At 33.6% G+C, this 25,948-nt stretch overlaps 1 protein-coding gene across 2 annotated transcripts in view; it reads right to left on the bottom strand.

Moving 5' to 3' along the window:
- The window catches only part of LRRC2 (leucine rich repeat containing 2), a 1,468,862-nt gene that overhangs the window by 823,307 nt on the left and 619,607 nt on the right, over positions 1-25,948 (bottom strand). For both annotated transcript variants that reach the window (XM_044064216.1, XM_044064215.1), the window contains one exon: positions 24,233-24,389. In XM_044064216.1, coding sequence (XP_043920151.1) covers positions 24,233-24,389 — 157 coding nt within the window. The remainder of the gene's footprint in view (positions 1-24,232; positions 24,390-25,948) is intronic.

Genomic DNA, 25,948 nt, shown 5'->3' with positions numbered 1-25,948 from the left:
GGGTTTGTAGGGATGCCAGAGAAATATGAGTATCAAAGTATTGAATTATTTTATGTATTGTTTCAGTATAGGCATAACCAATGACTTAATTATATATAGCATTTTTGGTAATAATATCATCTTAATTATTAAGTATCTTTCTTCCACTATGAATACACATTTATTCAATGTATTTATAATAGATTAAATTTTATCTAAACAGGTGGTGTAGTTTGTGTTAATGATTTATTTTATATTCTCTGTTAATATGATTCCAAGGTATGTTATTTTATGATCCTTGACTATATATTTAGAAAAGTTCTTCTATATATCTGAAATATTGGTATTTATACATAACATTTTAGTTTTATCCTCATTAAATCAAAGTCCTGATTTAGATTGGAATATTTTAATAAACTTGAAAAGACAGTTAAGAGAGTTTTTATTATCTTTTAATGTCAATAGGATATCCAAACATGCTCAACAGCGAGCACTACAGTTCCAAAAGTATGTTAAGGAAAAAAAAAACTATGAAGTTTGTCACAAGGCTAATTTATTAAACAAAATTAAACATGATTAAGTGCTTTTATCAACACCAACATTGACTTCATCAGAATACAAAGCTACCATAGACAAACCAATATATAGCATTTAGTTTTGGCGCCAGTGGGTCACAGCCAGTAAACTTTTAATATAATTTAAAGAAACACTTGATTCCATAAAATTTAAAAAGTATAAATAAATTAAAACCATCTATTCAAATCAATTTGTACACTCACAAATTCATAAAATACATAAATAAAATACATACTAAACATATATTTCATTTATTTCATCTATCCAAGTCTGTCCTGTGAATTCATAACCATGCTAACAGAACAGGCTTTATAGGGATACTATCATTTAATCCTGGGGTTGTAGTGGCATCCTGTAACAGCTGCCACTTCACTTCTTTTTCCCCCAGTATACTCTTAATGTTTCCTCCCCTTGGATTGTTAAAAACTTGTTCCAAAATGGCAAACTTAAAGTGATGATCATTCCCCTTACTTGTTATATGTCTGTAAAGAGCATTGTTCAGGCCATTTTTTCTGATATTATAAAGGTGGTCATATATTCTATTCTTTAACAATCTATCAGTTTTCCTGATATAATATCCTGGGCATACCATGCATTTTGCTGTATATACAACGTGCATGGTGTTACAATTTCCTTTTTTAAACCAAACTTTGATTTTGTTTAGATTGTCAAGAATAATACTGTCTACTTCCAAAATATAATGACAATAGTTACAACTGCCACACTTGCAAGTGTGGCCTATCTTATTTTGCTTTCTCATATTGTCATTACTCATTTCCAAGGTACTCTTAATATTCATGTCCATCTTATAAACAAAAGTTGGTTTATCATCTAGTAAATTACTAATATCATCATCAGCCTTAAGAATATTCCAGTTGTCACACATTAAACACTTGACCCTATCAGCATAAGGACCATATTTAACAATACAAGCTCTATTATAGTGTACATTATTACTACAGACTAACCCTGTTTCAATCAGGGAATGCCATTTCCCAGTATGGGCTTATATTTCTTACCCCATTCTTTTCTAACAAAATTAGCTATGTCCGCAATTAAGCCCTTTGGGTATTCTCTCTCCAGAAATAAAGAACTAATGTACCGAATTTCCTGAACCATATCATCATAGCATGAGGTCATCCTTGCAGCTCTGATGCACTGTCCTTTAAAAATGTTTTGTAATAATTTCCTCGGATGATTACTTTCATATTCTAAATAATTGTTGCTAAAAGTTGTCTTCCTAAAAATCCTGGATTTAAATCCATTAGGGGTATTAGTAATATAAGTGTCCAGGTATGCTATGCTTTCTCTTTCAACACTATGTGTACATTTCAAAAATGAACTAGTGTCATTTATATAACTAATAAAGGGATCTATACTCTCCAGGGGGGCATCCCATAAAATAAAAATATCATTCAAAAACCTAGTGCATAATCTCATGTACTGATGATATATGCTGTTAAACAAATGGTTTTCTTCCCAATCTATCATAACAAGAAAATAAAATTGTTGTCCAGTACTATTGACATACATTCTGATATAAGATTAATTCGATCATTCTTCAATTTGGTATATTTATGAATGCTGTTGTAAAATCCATCCAAGCCTTCCTGTTTGGGAATACAGGAAAACAGATCTATTACATCTATAGTGATAAAGGCCATATCCTTCTTCCATATATCAGTAGTTAGCCTACCCAAAAAGTCCCATGAATTTTTAAGCGCATGGTGAACATTATTATAAATATGCTTCAACCATTTGTCTATAGCCGATCCTATGAGAAAAGTTTTGGATTGACTGCCCGAAATTATGGGTCTGTATGAGGGGTTGTTAATATCTTTATGTATCTTGGGGATACCTACAATAGTAGCTATCTTAGGAAAATCCACTTTCATATAGTCATACTCCTCTGTGGTGATTCTATTATCCAATAAGTATTCCTCTAGATACATATCTATACACCTATATGCGATGTGTGTTTCATTTAAAGATATAGCTTCATAATTCCTAGATTGTTGCAATATCTCATACATTTTGTTAACATACTCATAGGTGTCAAAAATCACCACCCCTCCACCCATGTCGGGTTTCATAATTCAAACATTTAGTATCTGGCTTAAGCTGTTTAAGTATGTCACTCTCCTCCCTTGTCAAGTTATACTTCAATTTGTAACTAGATATATTCTGAAAAAGTTTATACATTTCCCTCATTACAACTTTTTCATATGTAGCTATACTAGAGTGTATAGGGGGAACAAACATGCCTTTTTTCACAAGCTTATTGGGTGTAGGTACAATTGTTTTACCTTTAAAAAAAATTGCCAAATTTAATTTTCTAAGAAAGAGCTTTAACTCAGTTAAAGTATCTACAATATCAAATTTTGACATAGGTATAAATTTCCTACCTCTAGTAAACAATTTTATATGCTCTTTATCTATGTTCATATTAGTATAGTTATAAACACTAAAGTTACCCATACATGTCTTTCCATTCTGTATAATGGTCTCTGAGATGTGAACACCCTCAGTCATTTTTGTCACATCCCAAAACTACTCTGTTCTTCCATTCCCCTCTGTCCCAGTACCAAGTCAATAGGATATCATCAGTGAATAGAAACATTTTTGAATTTAAATTATGGTAAACTGTATACCTACTATATCTGTACTTGATTTTATATAATTTTCAAGGGGTTCCATGACCAGAGTAAATAACAGGGGAGACAGCAGGCAACCCTGTTTTGTTCCCTTGGTTATCTGTATTGATTGTGAGACATAAGATCCTGTTTTTATATATGCTAATGAGTTAGCATAAAGTTTTTTTATACGTTGTTAGAAATCCCTTAAAAATTATATTCCTGCAATATTAACATAAGATAATTCCATTTACTGTATCAAATGCACTGTTACTATCTAATCGTACTAATGTTAAATTATCATTTATATTGTTGGTGTAGTCAATTGTAGTTAAGATTCTTTTGATATTATAATAAGTGCTTCTGTTTCTTATAAACCAGTTTGATCGTCATGAATTAGACTAGGTAAATATTGTTTAATTCTATCTGCTATTATAAGCATGAATAATTTGTAATTGACATTTAGTAATGAAATTGGCCTGTAAGAGGTACATTTTGAAGGATCCTTATTTGTTTTCAATATGGGTGATATAAGAGTGTACTTCCAGGATGGGGGAATTTTACTAAATTTTTTACTGTTTAAAAAGTATGTAGTAATATATTTAATGCAGTTTTGGGCATTAGTTTATAAAGTTCAAGTATTATACCATTATTCCATAGGGCTTTATTAAGTTTTAGTTTATTAATTTGATTTGTAAGTTCAGTCATTAATATGGATTTATGAGTTCTATTCAATTGTTGATCCTATTTTTAGTATAGTTTTTTTAAATGATTTTATTGTTTCTTGTTGATCCATTACTGGATTATTTTGGGTGATTTTAATTAAATGTTCTCTAAATTCATTGAAAATATCTTCAATTCCGGTGAATCTCCTCTTTCCATCCTCACTATGTAATTCTTATATGTGCCTTGTTTTGATCATTGTTTTTGTTCTAGTTTCTATTTTATGTAAATATTTTGGATTTATCGTATCACTAGTTTTATTTTTTTCTAAATTTATTTTAGTTTTATGCTTTAGAATTTCTAAATATTTATTTTGCAGATTATTTATTTCATTTGACAAATTATTATTGCCAGTTTGTTGTTCTAATTTTAGCCTATCAGTTTTTTGTTGTAAGTCTGTTAAGCCCTTGTCCCATTGCTTTTTTCCAAAGAAGTACCAATTTAAAATGTTCCTGTTTAAATAGGATATAAGAACATCCTATATATATATATATATATATATATATATATATATATATATATATATATATATATATATATATATACATATATATATATACTTCTGATATCTCCTTTGTATTATTAAATTCTATGTATGTTTCAATTTCTTTGTTGAAGAATTCTTTTTAATCTTTTAGATTTGTGATATAAGCTTTGATTCTTTTAATGTGGCCATTTTTATTGTCATTTAAAGTAAATTCAAAAGTTAAGGCATTATGGTCTGAAAGTGGACAAGAAACTATTTTAACTTTGTTTAAATAAGTAGTTAAATCATTAAAAACAAAGACTCTACCTATTTTGAGTGAGTACCATGTCTATTTGAGTGGTGTGTAAAAAAGAGACAGTCACTAACTAAATAGTCATTAGTATCCTTAGAGAAGATTGTTAAAATGTATTAAAGCATTCTCTGTGGCTGATATTTCCTTATAGCATTAGTGTCTTTATAATTAAGAATACAATTAAAATCTCCAGCCATAATAAGGCTCCCTTTCAGTATTGTGATATCTTGTCCAACATAAGTTTAGCAGTTTTAACACCCCCTCCTGGTATCCAGTAAATATTAACAAATGAATATTTCTTTGAATTGATTTGTAGATTTCCTAAGCAAAACATTCCTTTATCATCACTATATATATTGAGAATGTTTGCTAATGGTAGAGTATTTTTCCAAAGGATAGCTACTCCTCTTCCTTTTTGAGTAAATTGTGAGCTAGCTATAACTGTATACTGTCTACTATTAAGTCTGCCTACATCATTAGTTAATAAATGTGTTTCCTGAACAAATATTACTTGTGGAGAAAATAATTGTATATAATTGTAGAAATGATTCCTTTTGCAACTATTGTTTAACCCATTTATATTAAATGAAATACATTTTAGTTTTGCCATCTTTTAAATTAAAGAACAAATAGTTTAAGACATTCTTGAGACAGAGAATATAACGATCCAGCTATTTCTAAGGAATATTTTGTGTTAATTTTAAAAATTCAAGAATTTTATAATACTATTGTAGTTCAGTTTATATGATTTTGTAGACATCTGAGTAAGAATAAATAATCCAAACCTTAAGTAACATAAAACAAATCTATCTTCCCCCATGGAGTATAAATCTCCAGACTTGAATAGTAAATCTATCCAAGTCATTCTTCTTAACAGTAGAAGCAAAACTAATTCAGCTCAGCCATATTAAGAAAATTGTTCTAATATGTCTAGTAAGAAAATTAAATAAGCTGAGTATTATAACAACTCTTGAGAAGATTAAGTACCTATAGATTTGACATTTTGCTAAGGACTTAAATTATAATATTCTCAATGTCTGTCAAAAATACAAACAACTTTTAACATACATAAACATATATCAAGCAACGTAAATATGTATATGTATACAATTAACTATACATAAAACTTTTGTATAAATTTGACACTGAATTTTATGTACCATAAATGATTTTGTTAACATGTGAACAATGAAATTGAGGTTTGAAAGTGTTAGTTTAAATTTGGTGAAATATTAAAATTATTTAAATTTATGAAGCTTTCCAGGTCATTAGAGAATTGCTATGAATTGAATGAGCTTTTATTTTGAATACAATATATGTATTTTGACATCTGAAAGTGTTTATGGACAATCTGTAAATTAAAGGTATATTGTATATCTCAAGATTGTCTTGTGTTAACCACTACATTTCAACTGAGTAAATTCCTTGTCATTAGGTGTGCAATTACATGTAAGTATGAAACTGTAATATCTGTTAAACATTAATGTGCCAACTATAATTGTATATAACTCAGTATTAAAGTAAATTCCATCTGTTTGAACATCAGCAAACATTGTCTTGTTATTGAGTGACGTCAGTCTCCGCTCATAGAGGCTCTGAGTTCAATCCTTCAAGCTTACTCAGTAATTAATATTTTTTTTCTCTTTTTTTCCCCTTTACTGTATCTTACTATTTTTATGATATTGTGTAAGAACTGCAACCCAAATAGTTAGTATAATTTTTCTTGCCATTCACTTGAGTGACAACAATGGTTATCATTTTCCAATTATGTAATTACCTACGTGTCTCTAACTATAGTGCAGTAACATTATCTCCTGTCACAACATTTCTCCATGTCATATCTCACATCCTATGTACTCTTGTAATAATCCTCCTCAATACAATCCAGTATATGGCACAGGTTGCAATATGCTGTGTTTATTTAATCCATTTATAATTGTGAATGTTATGTATCTTTTTGTAAGTTCCTGCAAGAATAATGTTTTAAACTTAATATCAAGCCATGGTATTTGTGATGGGTCTATATTATAATATCAAATTTTATAAAGATTGAATGTTATAATATCGAACCAGTATTGTCGAATGCTGAAAACAGCGAAGGTGCAGGACACCGAATTCTTTCCCAGGGAAAGAATTTGGTGGGTCGTTGCTGTGACTTCGCTGTTTTCAGCATTCGATATGTTGGAACATTATGGATCGGGTTCAGGTAAGTGTGCAATTGTGTGTAGGTTAGGGTTAGGGGGCGGGTTAGGTGAGTTAGGGTTAGGGAGTGGGTCAGGTAAGTATGCGGTTGTGTGGACATTAGGGTTAGGGCATGGGTCAGGTAAGTGTGCGATTGTGTGTAGGTTAGGGTTAGGAGCAGGTTAGGTGAGTTAGGGTTAGGGCGTGGGTCAGGTAAGTGTGCAGTTGTGGGTAGGTTAGGGTTAGGGGGCAGGTTAGGTGAGTTAAGGTTAGGGCGTAGGTGAGGTGAGTGTGCGATAGTGATGGACCTTAGGGTTAGGGTTGGGTTAAGGTAATTGGATAACTAGTAGTGTATGTAAAGTTTAGTTTAGGTTTAGGTATAGGATTTTAAGTGTATGTCTGTGGATTGCTGTTTTTTGTGTGTGTTTGTGTTGTGTGTATGTTTCTCGAAATAGCGATTTTTTTTTTTCCCTGGGAAAAAATTTGCTATTCTGTCTGTTCGATCTTTTCAGATTTCGGTGTTTAGGGTTTGATATTATAACATTCGATGTTTATGAACTTCGATGTTATAATATAGACCCACTTGTGACTCATTCATATGAAAAAGGAATGTTGTTTCTAATACAAAAATTAGCCACCTTTCTTTTTACAGCCATGTTAATTAATCTATAATCCATCAGAGGCATATGAGGTGTATTCTCTGTTTAAATCTATATCTCCTGTCTACAACATAGTTCACTTTGCTGATCTGTCAGTTCATAAAAAATTGTCTCAGTCTATTTGTCTGTTTGAAGCTATTAATTCAGTCAATGTCTATAAAGTTTCCACGTTTCATAGATCTGCATCTTTCATAGTTCAAAAGATAATTGTCAAGAGTTCACAGTTTTATCCATGTCAAATAGAAGATTACATGTTAATATAAGTCTACTATCCAAAGTATTTACTGTGTTCATTTATGCACAATTTTCAACATCTAGTCAATCTACATAGATTTATTAAGCTACATGTAGCTCTGTTATTATTTATTCCAAAAGTAGCTTAGAAATTTCTAAGAATCAAATATTAACATATGTAATCATCTCTCACTGTTTGATTATTAGCATTTGTTTGCAGTATTACCTTTTATTGTATGCTTTGTAGTGTATATGAATGGTCTCTTTTACTGCATTCATTGGCTTGTTATGCAAAATGCATATCAATGTGTAAAACATATTCTCTGTTTATGTGCCATAGCCATAGTTAAATTCTGTTTATTCATTTTAAATTTTCTAGCTTTGTTTCTAATTATTCCCTTTGATAGAACTAATCTGTTATATCCAACTTCAAACATACAGTCTATTGCTTCACAAAGTTTATTTAATGGTGGGAAAACAGATAGGTAGTTAGCAGGAGATGTGATAAAAATCTTCACTTAAACATTGCTCCCTAATGAGCCCATTTAAATCTTTTAGGTGTTCTCCCTTTACATCATCTGTGTTCTATTCTGAAATACACCACAGCTCTTCACAACAGTTATTAATTAACACCATCATGGACTGTTTTCCAATCAATTCCCCACTTTTCCCTCAGTTTCTTCACCTTCTGACAGCATCCGGGCATCCCATCTACAACCCCTGAGTCCATTAAGCCATACATTGTCATCCTCACCACATATATAACAAACTTTGCACTTCATGTCTGTCCTGTTATGTATCAACATCCAAAAAAAAAAGATCATGACGCTTCAGCATTTACATTTGCCATCTCTCTCTGTTTATCCTATTGTACAACAGACTTATTCAAAACCCCTACTATCTATCCCCCATCATCCCAGCAACAAAGCTAAAAGCATCGTATCAATAAACAATTGCCAAGTTCAGAAAATATCAACTATTCTTCTATGTATGAGAAAACATCATAACAATACGTCATGAAAATAAATGACTTCCATTTATAACATCGTGTGGATTCACTTACCCCACTTGACAAGTGAATACAGCACCAATTAGTTACAGTAATTGCATCTTCATTTGAGCAGAAAAAAGAAATAAAAAATGGCAAGTGGACAATAGAAAAAAGAGAATAGCAACTTCCTCCATGCAAACTACACATGCGCACTAGATCCCAATGACTCAAGCTTACAGCTGAGATAGACTCACTTAGAACTAGCTCAGAGAATGCAGATTCCCACCTCCTGGGATTACTATCATTTTGTTAAGACACACACACACAGGATATGTAATAGAAATATCCAAATCTATATATACTTACTGCCAGAAAGTTCTGTTTTAATTTTCTGGCCAATAAATTAATACCAAAAACATTTTGTTTGTCTTTTGGATAGGATCATCATATGTTAGAGCCTGATATACTGTATGTACAAAAGGGCTAACATAAGAAATCAAGCAAATGATTAATTAATTAAATAGTAAATTCATCAATGGCTTTTGAAATCGGCACAAGTAAAGTAAATAAATAAAATTAAGTAAACCTGCAATAAAATCTTAATTTCTCCTATCAAGGAAGTTTGACTAAACATATTGTAGATAATAACCTAAAAAATTTGTGTTTTATTAATCTAAAGCTTTAAGTTTTAGAATGCTCACTACTGAGACGTTTTCATTTATTCCTGGTGGGTCCTGGGAATTTAAGTGCAGTTGCCAATATAACTACCTAGACTCTAAGATGATTCCTCACGGGCCTCTTCTTGGATTTGGCAGTACTTTTTCCAGAACTGCAAAACTTGTGGTCCACACATTGTATTTTAAGTTTATATAAAGTGTAATTAAAGATAATTTTACACATATCATATATATGCTCGTAAATTCTTTTATTTAATGACCTCTTGGTCTTTCCCATGTAAAATACTCCACAAGAATCACAGTGGGAAATGTGTACTTCCCCTTTAGCTGCACAATTGCAACCACTAGCTAATGGAACTTTGGAACACAGTGGATTCAAGATTAATTTGCTAGCTTTTAAAACAAATTGGCATTGACTACAGTGCCCACATTTCCTCATACCTTAGACAGGCCTGGGCACGTAAGGTGTTGCTTTTCATAAAGTTTTTTTAAGTTCATACCTTTTTTATATACAATTTTTTTTCCATTGCCCAAGGATTGAGTCAAACTCTTAGTCTTAAAAACTGCCCAGTGTTTCAAAATAATCTTCCTGATTTCATTATTCAAAGGATGATAGCAAATAATTAAGCTTTTCGTGAAGTCATGAATAGTTGGTGAATCCCTTTCTGGTTCTGGCTGTCCTAAAATGGGCTTGAATCTTGAGGTTCTAGAAAGTAGAACTTCATTTCTGATTTTTTCAACAAAATTCTGAGGATATCCTCTATCTGTAAATATGTTAAATAGTTGCCACACTCCATATGTAATACCGAGTCATCAGTAATCAGCTTGGAGATTCTTACAAATTGGCATGTAACTAGGGGCTTTATATACAGATTAATATACTTATTTAAACTTGATTTCTGGTTCTGCCAAAGTCCATGACAAAACAGGTAGAAGAAGCACTTAACCAACCTTGTTTTACTTGTATAATAAATATTTATTGGTTTTATCATTTATTAGAGGATTTTGTCATCTTCTGCGTTGCCCATTTGTATAATTTTATAGACTGATACTAACAGAGACTCTTATCCCACTGTTGACTAAACCTCAGCTCTATATGCCAATAATAAATAGATTGTCACTTTCATTGTCTCTGCTAGGGAGGAGATTCATACTCACAGTTTTCCATCCTGACAATAAAAAACAATGAAAGTCTTGTTAGTTTTTGCTTTATGTATTTTACAGCATTGTTTCTTATTTAGTCTATACCTAAGTATATAAGTGAATAAATATTTTTTACCTTTTGAACTTTCAAATATATTCCTTATCGTTTCTTGGTATCATACTATATCACATTATCTTACTTGTTTTTACAGTTATCACTCATTTATTTTTCTGATGTATGACTTTTTCTAAACTAGGCATCTGCTTTATTAGGGTTCCATAACTGATGCCCAATATGAAGAGATCACCAGTATATCCCACTACCAGGTAGCACATAAAATCATTGCTGAGAAAGCAAATATCCTATATTATGCATCAGCTCAGAGACCCTTAATAATATGTAAATAATATGTGCAATGCAACCTTCCTTATTCATTTAGATATTATGCTTGTTTTAGAAGACTAGTTAATTAAATGTTCACTCTGTTATAGAAGGGGAAAAACAAATTTGTTGTTATGGCTACAAGTTCTTATAATATTCCCTCTCTCTAATCACAGATCACCCTTTTCATCTATCAGTTTTATCCAATGCATTTTCTAGCTCTATAAACATTGCAATCAGTCTTTGAGGCATCACTTTATATATCTTGATATGTAGAAATATGCAACATGCATTTGTCATTTATTATACCTAAGTACAAATTGGTTCCTATGAATAGCATCATCCTCAAACTGCAATTTTAATCATCTGATATCAAATCAGGGAATATCTTTAATGAGGTATCCAACAAAGTGATGGGAAAATAGATTATAGGATTCTTAACATCTCCACATGTGTAGATGGGAACAAGCCCCAGTTTTCATGTAGCTAGGAGTCTGCAATCTCTTACATATCTCCTGTAATGGTACATCAATATATTTATCCCTTCTAGTTTATATTTTATATATATATATATATATATATATATATATATATATATATATATATATATATATATATATATATATATATAGATATAGGTCTACTTCGTAAGACCGAATTCCCACTTACCCGATTTTCATAATACCAAGACGAAAAAGCCAGCAACCTCATAATACCAACGTCCTAGAACATCAACTTTTCACTACAGGTAAGAAACCACTTGGCCACCATGTTGAACTTTTCCCCTTACCCCACTGTAGTGTGATCATGGAGCTGGTATATTTAGTTAGGGGGTGCGTGGGGGTAAAGCCCCCCACTTGGGTGGGTTTAATTTGCTTTGGTTTTAATTTATTTTTCAGGTTGGCCAAGCACTCACTTACCTGGAGTGGAAAGTTGGTGTTCCTGGACATCGGTGATATGGGGTTCTCGGCTTTTTCGTCTTGGTATTATGAAAGTTGAGTAAGTGAGATTTCAGTCTTGTAAAGTTGCCCCATAAATATATATATATATATATATATATATATATATATATATATATATATATATATATATATATATATATATATAATTTCCACTCTCATTAGGGGATGGGGGCTTACTTAATTTCAACCTAATTTATCTCAATACATTCTCAGGAGAAATCTTCACAGTCTTGGATACCACTCCCATTTGCATATTTCCAACTTCTTTAAATCTCAGATCCCTGTTTCTCACAACAGTCTTTATTCTTATGGTTAAGAGTTGTCACTTATTAATATATAAATAATGATACCCATCTTGCAAACTTCACCCTAATGATATCTTGAGTTTTCAGCAGGCTACCATTTTATATAATGAAGTGACCCCCACCCCCACTCTGAAATCTGAACATCACGGGGTCATCTTGTCTCATTTCCAGCAGCACTGTCATGTTACATTCTTCTATTATTTCTTTTCCTTCCATCAGGATGTACTGTGGGTCATGAGCTTCCTTACAGCCTTCAAGGTGATTTTTTTATTAAAAATAGGTTGAATAGCACCGGGACCTGTCCACTCTGAACTGGTCCTGGGTCAGTAGACTGCTATGGTGGTCTCTGCAGCTGACTGGAGTATGGAATAAACTCTTTTTCTGAAAAAAAAATTGAATAACTTCTTTATTTCTGTTAAAATAAGTATATACCACATTTTCTATAACCTTGACCTGTAGGACTGCTTTGTAAAAATGTCTTCACTGGAAATAAGATGTGAAATTGTCACTATTAACTGGTTTTGTTTTTCCAGAGTTAATGCATTGGGATCTTTTGCCTCTGACCAATATTTACATTTGAATGCTGCTGCAGTTCTTCTCATAAGTTCATTGTTTAGTGCTATTCTAGCTGCCTTTGTGGGCCATTTTAAGCCTAGCCAATTTCCCTCTAAGGTGAGCATTATACCCTGTATCTTGTATCTGTGAGGGGAACACCTTAACCATTATGCTAACTCACATTCCCAAAGATTCAAACCTTGCACCCTTAGCACTCACACACAGGTCTTTAGATAAGTGTTAGTCCCTTGCACCACCACTAGACATCAACTATACACATGAGCTTGCATCATAAATGGCAATATACAGTACGTATTTAACATTTGTTAATTGGGTGACTACAGAGATACTTTTCAGGCATGACTTGGTTCACAAGTGCAAGGTTAAAAACAATACATATGGACAATCCAACTTATCCAATTAAGTAACATATTTTTAGAAGGCTGGAGGAAAATAAAGTACTCAGAGAAAACCAGTACAAATGCAGGTAAAACATATAAACTCACAAAGGCAATGATTAGAAGTCAAGAAGGCACCCCAGAGTCTCAAAATGTGAGGCAGAGATGTTACCATTGCGCCACCTTGCTGCCCTGTTATTATTTTTTATAGAACCCTAAATGGTATGCTAAAACACTTATTTATTTAAAAAAGGCAGAACGTGTTGATCCAAAGACCATTTTTAGCTATAGCACAGGCAGAAAGATTCAACATAATATAATAAAATAAGACTATATTGTTCTTACAAATTCAGATACAGGACAAAAAAACAGATACATCATTGCTGCAAACTTACACAACATGTTGGAAGGTATTTTCTGTAAATGTCTTGTAGAAAATATAGTTCTAATACATAAAAAAGTTCAGCAGTTTAATTTGCTCTTGTTTAGACATTGCTGCATTTACCTACAAAACTGGTGTGTAGTCTTTAAGAACTAAGATGTAATGGAGGAAGGGAATTGATCCCAAACTGTAAGAGCTAGAATGGAGAAATTCCATTCTTAGGATTGTAAATGACCAGGTGGTTATTGAAGAGCAATAGTCTTAATAATGGCAGAGCACAGAGAATGATTAAAGATTTTCATGGAAAATGTACTTACAAAGTTGGAAATCATTCAAATGACACTTTTGTGTAAGAGAACCAAGGAAAATAAGTGGTTTCTTTAACAAAAACACAGTCAGTGATACTCAAACAGGTACAGTGCACCTTACACTGGGGGTGGGAGGGTGGGGAATATATATCCATCCATTTTCTATACCACTTATTCCATTGAATGTCACAGTGGATGCATGCTGAACAGGTTAGATCAGGCTTCCCTAACTTCAGGATCTGCAAGTCGTCTTGTAGAATACTCAGGTATTCATGTCCAAGCTGAGACATACAATCTCTCCAGTATATGTTTAGTTTGCACTAGGGCCTCTGTCAAACAGACCATTACTGGTACCACCCTCCTCACCTGAAGAGCCAAAAGGCATTTTTCTGAGGTCTCTAAACCACCTCCACTGACTCTGTTCGACTTGATGGAGCAGTGTCTCTGCAATGATACCTTCCCAGATGACTGAGATATTCACTGTTTTTGTAGAAATTAAGTCCAGCAATCTTGGGAAGGACCCTCATTTCTTCCAGTTCTATATTATATCTGGTCCTTACAATCAGTACCCAAAGCTTGTAGCTATAGGGGAGGATTGAATCATTCAGTGATCTGTAAACTGACAGCTTCATTCACAAATAGAAGCAAGATGTATATTTCACATTAAACAGAAGTATGTACTGCAGTCCAGCCTCACCCAGGCTTTTAAATTTGACGTACTGTTGCAATCCAGTTATTTGTCATTATTACTGAAAACACTCACTGCATTCCCATTATAGTCCAGCTTTGTATTCTAATGGAATGTTAAGCAATTATTAAAATAATATAATAACAAAGTTGTCATTTTTATAATATTTTTATTATCTGTGGCCCATGATTAAGTGAATCATTTTGAGAGGCTCTCTTGTTTGCCCCCCCCCATTTTTTTTCTTTTGACTCCTTTACTTCCTTTAATGGCAATCTTGTTTTTGACCTCCTCCAAAAGTTGATACCCAAAGTCTGTCCCCCCAAAGACTACATTTAACACCCATCTGCCTCACCCAAAAAAAATTTTGGCCATCTTATCCTAAAGTGATTATTCCACTGTTACACTTGCCAGATTTCATCCTGCAAATTGACAGTATGTAATAGTGGACTGTGTATGGAAAACAGCTGCTTACATTCTTTTTACTGCTGGCTACAAATGCTTTTCTACAAAAGATCTTCTGCAAGACTAATTTGGAAGCCCTGGATGTGTTGGCTTCTTGACTGGGCTTTTTAATCCTTTCAGATGACTGGTAGCTGTTGCTAGCAGTGTTTGTCTCCATATGGTAGGGTATCACCCAGACATGGCAGACTTAAGTAATATGTTGGGGAATGGCCATATGTTGGCACACCTGTTTTTGGTTTGTACCCTCTGCCAAGGATCTAAAGAAGATATTATTCCTGGACTCTCTTTACCCCTCTCTTGCTGGTCACTGCTGTTCTGGTTAGGTAGGAAATGAATGGTAAGAGTGTCCAGTTTTTCAATAACTTCATGCCATTCTTGGGTATTCATTTCTGAAATCTTAACAACTAAAGTGGTGGAGCCTGTTTCCTAATAGCAGCAGTTTTTGTGCTTTCCCAGTGTTCCTAATATGAGTATGTCCTCCTCCTTAAATCCTTTGTCTTTTGAATGGGGAGTAAAATGTATGCTTTTTTTATTCTGATTTACTATGAAATGCAGATTCATGTCAACCATTTACAGCAAAGGTTCTCGTTTGACACCTTCACTTGGAATGTGGACAGCTGTTATTGCATTTCTTCATTCTCCCTTATCACAGTGTAGTGAAGGTGAAACAGTGCAGGTTTGCCCTTTTCTAATATTGGGTATTGGATAGTTTACAAATCTTGTAGTAAACATTGGAAGAAGTTTCTTAATGCATGTGATATAGTCATTTATTCATTACCTCATCCTGACATATTTCCAACAAGCTGAATTGCAAGTTACTCACAGGAAATGTCTGTTTTGGTCACTTGCACTTGCCTTTTTTTTCCTTGTGCAATACAGGTTCTTGATGTACAGTGCAGGGTAATGAGGGCTTCTGTTCTCCACCTTCCATCTTTGCTTTGCTGACTTAACTACCTGAAGTATCCATGAACTGAAAACACGCATAATCATTCTTAAGCTTTGTGTATGACTTCAGGAGTTTGATAGTGGCTACGTTACAGGTGATTGGACTGTGATGCTGTGAGTTTCTTTTAATTCATAGAAATGTATCCTGTGTTAGAATTGTTCTTCTCATTACAAAAAAAGTATGTGTAATATAGTATGTCAGTCGGTCTATAAAATCTATAGATACTGTTCATATTATGCTCCTAGCTATGCTGCATTGTAGAGAAACCGAGCACCCTCAATGCATCCACACTTGGGGAAGGAGATACATTTGTTTTTATTACAGGTACCTACTACCTTATAAGTTTACCATGATGTGTATTTAAATCCAACAAGTTGTGCTTTAAGTATGCAGCACAAGAGAACTTTGGGTTTAGCTTCTCTGAATGCATTTGGGTTTACATATGCATGCACACTGTCCACTGAACCAACATCTGAGGGGAACAAATTCATGTTCTGGTAGAGGTAACTTCTTATGTTTTGAGCTGTTCTGGGCTTTCACAATCATACCTTGTTCTTCTAGTATTGACTATGCCAAGCATATTGCAGTCAAATCATTTGTGTGTTGCTTAAGTCCTGTGATATTGTACTAAATTAATGGTGACCTTGAGGATGTTGAAGCAACTTTGTGCTAGGTTAAGGAAAGGTCTTTCTTCTTTGTGTGTGTGTGTGTGTGTGTGTGTGTGTGTGTGTGTGTGTGTGTGTGTGTGTGTGTGTGTGTGTGTGTGTGTGTGTGTGTGTGTGTGTGTATGTATGTGCTCCCTCCTCATCTCAGCTATTGCCTCCTCCTCCTAGTTCTGCAGTGGCATTGTACTCTAAGAATGCTTACTCTGCTAAGAAACCTTTGTCATTCATGAAATCTAACAATCTTTTTTTCATGAAGATCAACTCAATATAAACATCCTGCAGAAGAATAAGTAATCACTTCTATTCATTACTTCATTCTTGAGTTTCCTTAGTGGGGCTGACATCCTAATGAAATTGTATCCTTGGAAAGCTAAAACTATACCATAATGCAGTGTTAGATTGTGAAAAAATGAAAACACTGTCACCTGTGTTAGCACGTTTGGCAGGAGATTTCTGTATATTCTCAGATTAACTTGTATGTCACCATGTCTAATTGTGAATATGTAAGTTTTTTAAATGTTGAGTATCTCCCTGTTTATGCAAAATGTTTAAAGATTCTGTCAGTGTTTTGGTATATTGCTAATTGCACATGTTTGTAAGGGAGATTCTAAAAGTACAAATTGTCTGTGGAGAATCAGCTGATCAGTAGGTGATGTCATTAGAATGTTCATGGTTGCTATGTGATTATTTGAACAGCTGATTGAAAGGAAAAATAACTTTTTACACAGCTAACTGTTCTTTTTAAAATAAGACAGTTGAGACAGTTAACCTGGAATATAAAAGAGACTGAAGTCAGTTACAGTGTTGTGTAGTAGATACCAAGCAAAAGGACTCGTCAAAAACTGTAAGCCTGCATTTGCCTTGCTGTTATGTTTTAGATTAGATCAGGGACAGTATTATCTATTTAGATTAGGAAAGTTTAGTTTAATTTTTCTAAGATGATGGACTTCTATCCTACAGTTTAATTTTATATTTCTGCTGACTGAATTCTGGTGTTTATTAAAATTATTGATTTACATCCTGGTAATCATTTTACTTATTAAATGTTTTTCATTACTTTACTTTGTGGCTGGACAATCAGTGTGTGTGTTAGAGATTATAGAGTACTTATATCTGTTTGATACACCCCAGGTCATCTTGAATGCCTGCCTGCTTCTTTTTATAGCTATCATTTATTTTGATATTTAATTTTTAATAATTGATCACCCTTTGAAGGGCGTGTAGACCTGTCTGACTCTGATGGCAGCGTTTACCATTTGTATTGAGGAGGGGACACAGTTGGAAGTCTGTGTCTAGGGTCCCCATAAGTTTTTGTGTGAGATTTTAAATTTTGAGTGAGTGAGTCAGAGGTCTTAAACTTGAACACATTGCTCTGAGGTGTATGATAAAGGATTACATTTGGGGTGGACAGAGGTATATGATCCAGTCCCAGGAAAATAGAGCATGTTCCTGTTGTCCACAATTAAGGGAAATTGTGGAATTTTGCTTTTGTATGCTCTGTGCTCTGTTTTCTGTGACACTCTCACACTGAAGTCAATGGTGAGGATTAAGAATCCTTAATTACTGACCTGGGTTTTAAGTGGGGGACATCACATTATTGTTGGCAGTCTGGTGGGATATTAGCTGGACGTCACAGGGCACAGCTCAAAAGATTAAGTTGCTGTGCTGTAGTTTGTCAGATTGTAGTTCACGCACTTTGAATGGAATACCTGAGAAATACTGCTGACTGAGTGCTCTCTGCACAGATGTTGTTGAGTGGATTGCAGTGACTCTTGCAAATGTTTTACCTCGTACTGCTTTTCACATTCTATTAAAGCAGCTTCCAAAAGTGTTAAAGATACATCTTTTTGAGTTTTCATTTCCTAAACAGGATACTCACATCTTCCATCCCTCAGTCAGATAAATTATCATGTATCCTATCTTGCAGTGTTTTAGCTAATTGGTCACTTATGCATAACAATACATCTAATCTGGTGGTGCCATTAAGTGTTCCTCTAATGTCTTTTTACTTGTTATGCATAGTACTAACAGAAAATAGTTAAAATGCACTTGAACCACAGTCTGAGTACAGGCTTCATTCCTGCAGAGTAGAGAACTGCCATTGTCATCCCCTTGCACAAAGATGGTGTCACTACTGACGCTGAAAACTATCATCCCATTAGCTTGACAAGTTTGATCTGTAAAGTCATGGAGTGTATTATGGATATCATAAGCAAGGACCTAGGCAATCTCCAAGCACTTGACACCACCCAGTTCGGATTAGTGAAGGGCAGATCTTGCCTGTTGAACCTGGTTGACTTCAGACTGTCACCAAGGCCCTGGATGAGGGAAATTCAGTACATACAGCTTACCTTGACTTGGCCAAAACCTTTGGCACAATTCCCCTCTCTGGCATCATCAAAAAGCTAACACAACTTGGCATAAATTCCTATCTCATCAAGTGAGTGACCAAATGACTCACTGATAGGACTCGCAAGATCAAAATAGGCACCTCTACCTCCGACAGCAGACCCATCATTACTGGTGCTCCACAGGGGATCTGTCCTGGGACCCCTACTGTTTGGCATCTACTTTTCAGAGGTCCAAGCAAAGACATAAGGTCTGTAGCTGACCAAGTTTGTAGATGACTGTAAATTGGTGCTGTCATTGACTCCCCAAATAATGATAACATACTGCAAGAGGGTCTCACAACAACAGATGACTGGTGCCAAAGTCATGGCCTTAAGTTAAATATGGAAAACATATTATCATACCATTCACCAAAAAGATGGCCCCTACTGATTACCACATCAATGGCAACCCCCTAAGCACACAACTTGTGGTGAGAGACTTACGTACACAGGTTGACAACAATCTCACATTCAACCATCATGTAGTGGCAATGGTCAGAAAAGCCTTTTATATGGTTCATTTCATAAGTAAAGGGATTGCATCCACAAAAAAGGAGGTTATTACCTCTTTGTACTCCTCTCTCATTAGGCCAATAATTGAGTACAATGCCCTGTTTGGTATGTACCGCTCCACACACCTGCATCAACTGGAAAGCCACAAAAATATCTCACAAAGAGAATCCATGGCCTCCAACACCTGCCCTATGCATACAGGCTCAAATTACTATCACTCTACTTGCTAGCATACAGATTGCTCAGAGGTGATCTTTGCCTCACCTACAAGGCAATCTTGGACCCTGCCCTACTAGAGATGCTCCATATCAGTAAGTCTAACTCCTTGCACATTACCCACTCAAAAAGCCTAAATCTAATATCCAACATCAACAAAACCTGCTGAAGAGACCGATTTGTCTCCGAGAGGCTGCCTTGTCTCTGGAGTAGACTTCCTATACATGTCAAACAGAGTACCTCACTGACCCTCTTCAATCACAATCTTGATGAGTGGATGGGAAACCACAAATTTGTCCCAGTGTACAGGTGCTGACTGAGGTTTCTTTCTTGGGGATAAACTCTTGGCTAGGCTTGTAAGGCCCTTAGGGCCATTAGCCTAGTAACGTCCTATGATCCTATTGTGTTGGATAACTAAGTAAAACCAGCAGGCACAAGTATATTTTTTCAGGGAACTCAGAATCACCACCTGAGTAAGTGACTTTCTCAGAGTCACATAGGAAAAGTCAGTCTGGAAAGATCAAATCCAGGACTACAGGATAAAAATTCTAGCCTTGATCCTCTCTACTAAACTGCTAGACAATCAGTTCTGAAGCTGCCTTTCAGCATGCATATTCATGGTCTACACAATTTTGTTAGAGATGTCATACATGTTCACAGGCAACTGTTGCTCCCCTTACTACTTGCATCATGCCATGCACTGTTTTATCAGTCTAGTTTTTATCCTACTTTATGTATTGCTCAGCATACCTAAGTCAGTTTGATATATATGTAACTAGTGTGCATCTCACCAGCATGTTAAGTATGAACCAAAAACAAAACAAAGCATGCTGAACCATTGTCACCAGGTAAAATGTGATTTAATATCAAGATTCAGCACTTTTGTTCCACAAAACTTCATTAGAATCTTCCACGATACTTATACCATCTCAGCTTATAAAGAATTATTACATCATGTGACCCCCTTGTCACCAATCAGATTACACTATAATTTAAAAGAACATTAACTTCCTAACTTATGCATAATCTAAAAACAATAACAAACCTTTGAATTTTCATATGCATTTAAAATTAAATATTTATTCATTTTTAAAACCACTTAGCATAAAACACTGATTATTACAATAAATAATATAAATAATAAAAAGTATATCCCTCACGTTTGAAAACTAAATTATATAACTTACAATGTTATGTAAAAAGTCCACCAACTATCTTGTTGTGAAAAATATCATGACTGACCAGAAATATAAAAACTGTTATAGCTTATTAATATACATATTATAGCTTGGCAGATCAAAGCATAGTTTCAAAACACTTATAATAGAGATGTAGTCAGTGAGCCCTGGGTAATACATTGCATTTAGTGTTTGTTATCAGAGCAATTCATGTTTTTCTAATCTATTTTCACATGCCCCTCCCCTTAAATCCATGTCCAGTTTTTCAAGAACAAAAAATAAAAATCTTTTACACTGTTTACAGACCAATGTGTGTTTATATAGTGAGCTGTTCTTATTTCTTTGTTTAATGTCATAACAGTGTTCATAAATATGATTTTTTTAGCCATTGTTCTGTTTTACCAACATAAGGACTTTTACATGTAAGGCAAGATGCAAGGTAAACAATTAACTGCATCTCACAGTTATAGTGTACTTGACAGTCAGTAATTCTATTGTTGCCATATACCATAATACGCAGTCCATGAGTTACATATTTACAGTACTTACAATGCCTACATTTAGCGACCAGTTTAACACTTCTATTACCACTTGTACTCATTTAACCTTTCCCTAATATCTCTTTTAAAATTTTGCTCTGTTAAAAACTATTATTGTTTTTTCACCTAATTTGTTTTTAAATTCTTTTTAAAATGCCCAGTTTCAATTTCTAAGTATAACATTTCTAATTTTGTTTGCATCCCTTGAATAAAAGGTAACATCATAGCTTTTACCCTATCTGTTGTCCTTTTAGAGTTAGTGTCCCTAGTGTTAATGTATCCTTTCCATAAAATAGGTTTGAAATATAAATCTCTATATTTGTTAATCTCATTTTGCACATCATTTAAGAGGTTCATGGGTAACCTCTTTCTGTTAACATAGCAAGCAACTTTTTAAAATTGTTTTCACTTGTAATTAATCTCTATAAACATACCAAATGTCCTTTCACAATATTCCTTTTTAAAAAAAATAAGGATGGCAAATGGCAAAATGCAGGTCAGAAGTAGAAAATACATTTTCCTAAAAATAGTCAGTTCAGACCTACTTCCTATACCATAATACTCTGATACCATAACATCCAAAAAAATAATTATGGTTTGTCACTATTGATGTTATATGGTATTCTACAGGGTTAAGTTTGTTACAGAAATGCAATTATGACTGAATGCAATGCATGACCCATGGCTGTCTCTATTACAAGTGTCGTGAGACTTCTATCTGTCAAGTTATAATATACAGATTAATTAATTATAACCTTTCTTATATTTCATGTCAGTTAGACTGCTTTTTACATGTGACAGCTGGTGGAATTTTCACATAACATTTTAATTTATACTCTTTAGTTTTCAAACACGAGTGTTATATTTTTATTATTTATACTATTTTATTATAATAATAAATGTTTTATGATAAGTGGTTTTAAAACATAAGTTAGGAAATGAATGTTCTTTTAAGTTAATTATAGTTCCATCTGATCAGTGTCAAAGGGGCCACATGATATAAAAATTATTATAAATTAGGATGGTATAGATATAGACGATTCTGATGAAGTTCTTTGGAACAAAAGGACTGAATCTTTATGTTAAATCATGTTTTATTGACAATGGTTCAGTGTGTTTCTTTTTCTTTTTATATATATATATATATATATATATATATATATATATATATCTTTTAAAATTCAGTTTCAAATACTGTTTCACTTTCTCACCTGATTTCTATTATTATTTTTAGGGTTATCTCAAATTTCTGTGAGAATAAGTGCTTTAGTCAATCTTTACTGAGCCTAACCTTAACATCATCTATTTGAATACCATACCAATTTCTATTTTGTTGGCTACAGCAATGTTATTTTATTAAACTACATTTAGGCTGCCTATGGTCTACTTAGTCAAAATATACATAACAAGAGAAAGCTCATGAGCAGATTTGAAATGGGCTATGTACCACATTCTCCCCAATATGCATATTCATACCCCAGTGCCAAACAGTAATCAGGGAATGGAGTTCTGTGCTTATATAGAATTGTTTTTACCATATGCAGTTCACTTTTACTGCTAAATTGTTTCATGTACTAGATGACCTTGGCACAGTATTGTGCACATGGTATCCGTTTCTCATCTACTCTGGCATTGTTCTTCTCATTTTCTTGTTTGTACCAGTTTTTTCAGTTTATGTAAAGACCATTTTTTTTTTTTGCATTTACAGCCATAAAATTTAGTTTTATTCCTTATAATACATGAACAAAAGTCCTTTGCTGATGGTTTTGATTGCACAGTTAAATTAGCAAATTTCTTTTTATGAGAGTACTTATGGTCTTTACCTGAAAATAACCTTCCTGGTTATTGTCTTTAATTAGGAGAAGGTAAATATGTGAATAAGGAAAGTGAAAGCTAAAGATAAATACATTAGTTATAAAAGACTTCAGATAATCTGCACTGACCTTCCACTTTCTGTCTGTATTTCTATAGATCTATCCAAACGTTATTACTTTTTATTCACTTGTTCATACCTATCTGTTCTGTTGGTAGCCTGCATTTATTGTTTTCTGCCACTTATCTAAAGCAATCGTTTCTCATATTCCTTTTAATCCAAGCCCATACTTACCTCTATTGTACACATTTAATTGTTTCTTCACATTCAAAAGAGACTCCTGCACTGTGCCATTCTGGTCTCTAGCATTACCCAATTTGTCAACAAGTATGAAATGGATGAGGTTTATGAGGACTCAAGTCATCAATTTAAACTTGTTGACATTCAACTTGGTAATTAGTGTTTGCTATTGAAAATTTCTGCCAGAACGGCTTATATAGGGCTGCCAGCAAAGATGATGTGCAATCTTTTTTCTTTATCAATAGTTCGGCAAACAGTGAGTTGGCATATATCAGAACTGGGTGGAAGGACCAATCCCTCTCCCATGGGGCATGCAGGGGTGCTTCCTCCCTGCAAAAAAATACGTTTATAGATTTTTTGTTAGGCTGACACTTTCACCATTTCTGTCAGGTTGAAGCTTCAACCACTTGAAACTTGGGAAGATGTAGTGATCCTCATCTGTAGGTCTCTTTCATGTCCGTCATCTGTCTGTCTGTGATTTTCTTTCACTCTGAACATACAAGTGACCTTGCAACTTAATTTCACTGAGAATTATCCCTGAGATTATTGCATATTAAACATAATTTCTTTTTGTGAAATATATATTCACTTTACACTTTTTATAGAAAAATAAATAGTGATACATAATATATATTCTGTCAACAAAAGTTCTTACCTATTTCTAGAGGAAGTTCTATGATCAAGTTTTGTGTCATTTCTAGTATCCTGAGATTCTGAAACAGTTCAATAAATGAAGGAATTCTCTGAATCTTTGTTTTGTTTATGTGCCATTCTTTGAGATATGTCATTTCTTTTAATGAATCTGGAAGTTCCTAAAACAAAAGGAAAGAAAAAAGTAAGATTCCATTGTAATGTCTTCAAATAACAGAAAAAAACATAATCTCTTATGTTGGTTACTCTTATACAGAGTGGTTGGTTTCTGCATTGCATTCATGTTTACATTCAGAATAACAAGTGGTACATATAACACAAAAACTCAACCGGTTTTGCTACATGGCTGACAATATTCCTATCTTGCCAGCAATGTTTGTAGCACTGTGTATGAAGATTATCAAAAGTAAAGCAATTACCATTATGCCTGACAAAATGGCATACATAACAAAACCAGTGGTCTCTCTTCCTCTGCTTTTAAAGGGATTTTCTTCAGATTATTGACATTTCAGAATGTCGATCTGCATATAGTCAAGACCACATAATCAATGTTCCTAAACATGAAACTGGTTGTACTGAGTTCAGGAAACAGTGATGATCTGTGAAATTTCCCTTTTCCCCACTGTAGTGTGATCTCAGAGTTGGTATATATAATTATCAGGGGGTGTGGGGGAAGACACCACTGTAAAATCACAGTTTGTTTGTATTGTTGTAGTTTTCAGTGTTATGAAATGTTGACAATGTGGGTTTGACTATATGCAGTTTGACATTTCAGAAAGTCAATGGAACTGAGTAGATCCTTTTAAAGATATATTGCACAGACCATTAACACAATTTATCCAGTGAAATCAGTTTAAGTCTTGGTTTATAATTTATCAGTATTCTACTTTTGAAGTATTTTAAGAAATGATTATTATCTCTGATTTGCAAACAGAGACTTGCACAATTTGCAAACAGTCTGATATAATTTGATGTGGCATGCTGCACATTAAGGTTTGAGCATATAATAAAATAGTCTTTCCCTATGATTCATGTAAGTGAAACAAAACAGATGTTAAAAATAAGAATGTCAGAGGATACAAGAGGTATCAACAAGAGAGGTAAAACAAATCCATTTCAACATATTGTAAAGATGATTACAAGGTTTGAAATATATTCATTTTAAGACTTTGTAAAGTGCTGAAGGTAAGAGAAGAAATGATGTTAAGACAAACTATTATAAAATGAATCTTTGTATATCATGACATATAAAACAAATACTCCACAAGGACTTAATATGGAAATAAGCTGGAGACTTTTCCTTTTAGTGCTAATGTCAGTTTGTATTTAATTATTTAATTATATATAATTATCCAAGTACTTCATGAACAATATAAAGGCTAAATAAATTATGTGATTTTATCTTTCTTTGAGAAGGCATTTAGCTGAGGTATCATGGATGTTTCATGTTGGGTTTTAAAGTTATGTCATAATAAGTGTAGTTTGTGGTGCAAACTTTTTTATCTGCCTCACAAGATATTCAGGACCTGGCTTGAGATGAGGTCTATTTAAGTCCTATTCACCAGATGATTGCTATTATTCGATAGCAGCTTAGCAATTTCCATCTGCTTGGCCATGACCAAAATTACATGATTAAAATAAGTACATTTCTTACCTTGTTAAATATTGCCATTCATTATGGTGGACTTGATAAGTACAACCTCTTTTTTAAGTTTCTATT

The sequence above is a fragment of the Protopterus annectens genome, chromosome 2.part2 (assembly GCF_019279795.1).
Source record: "Protopterus annectens isolate FY-2018-M chromosome 2.part2, PAN1.0, whole genome shotgun sequence".
Taxonomy (NCBI): Eukaryota; Metazoa; Chordata; order Ceratodontiformes; family Protopteridae; genus Protopterus; species Protopterus annectens.
The sequence above is the reverse complement of the archived record's forward strand: the minus strand, read 5'-3'. Positions and strand labels throughout refer to the sequence as shown.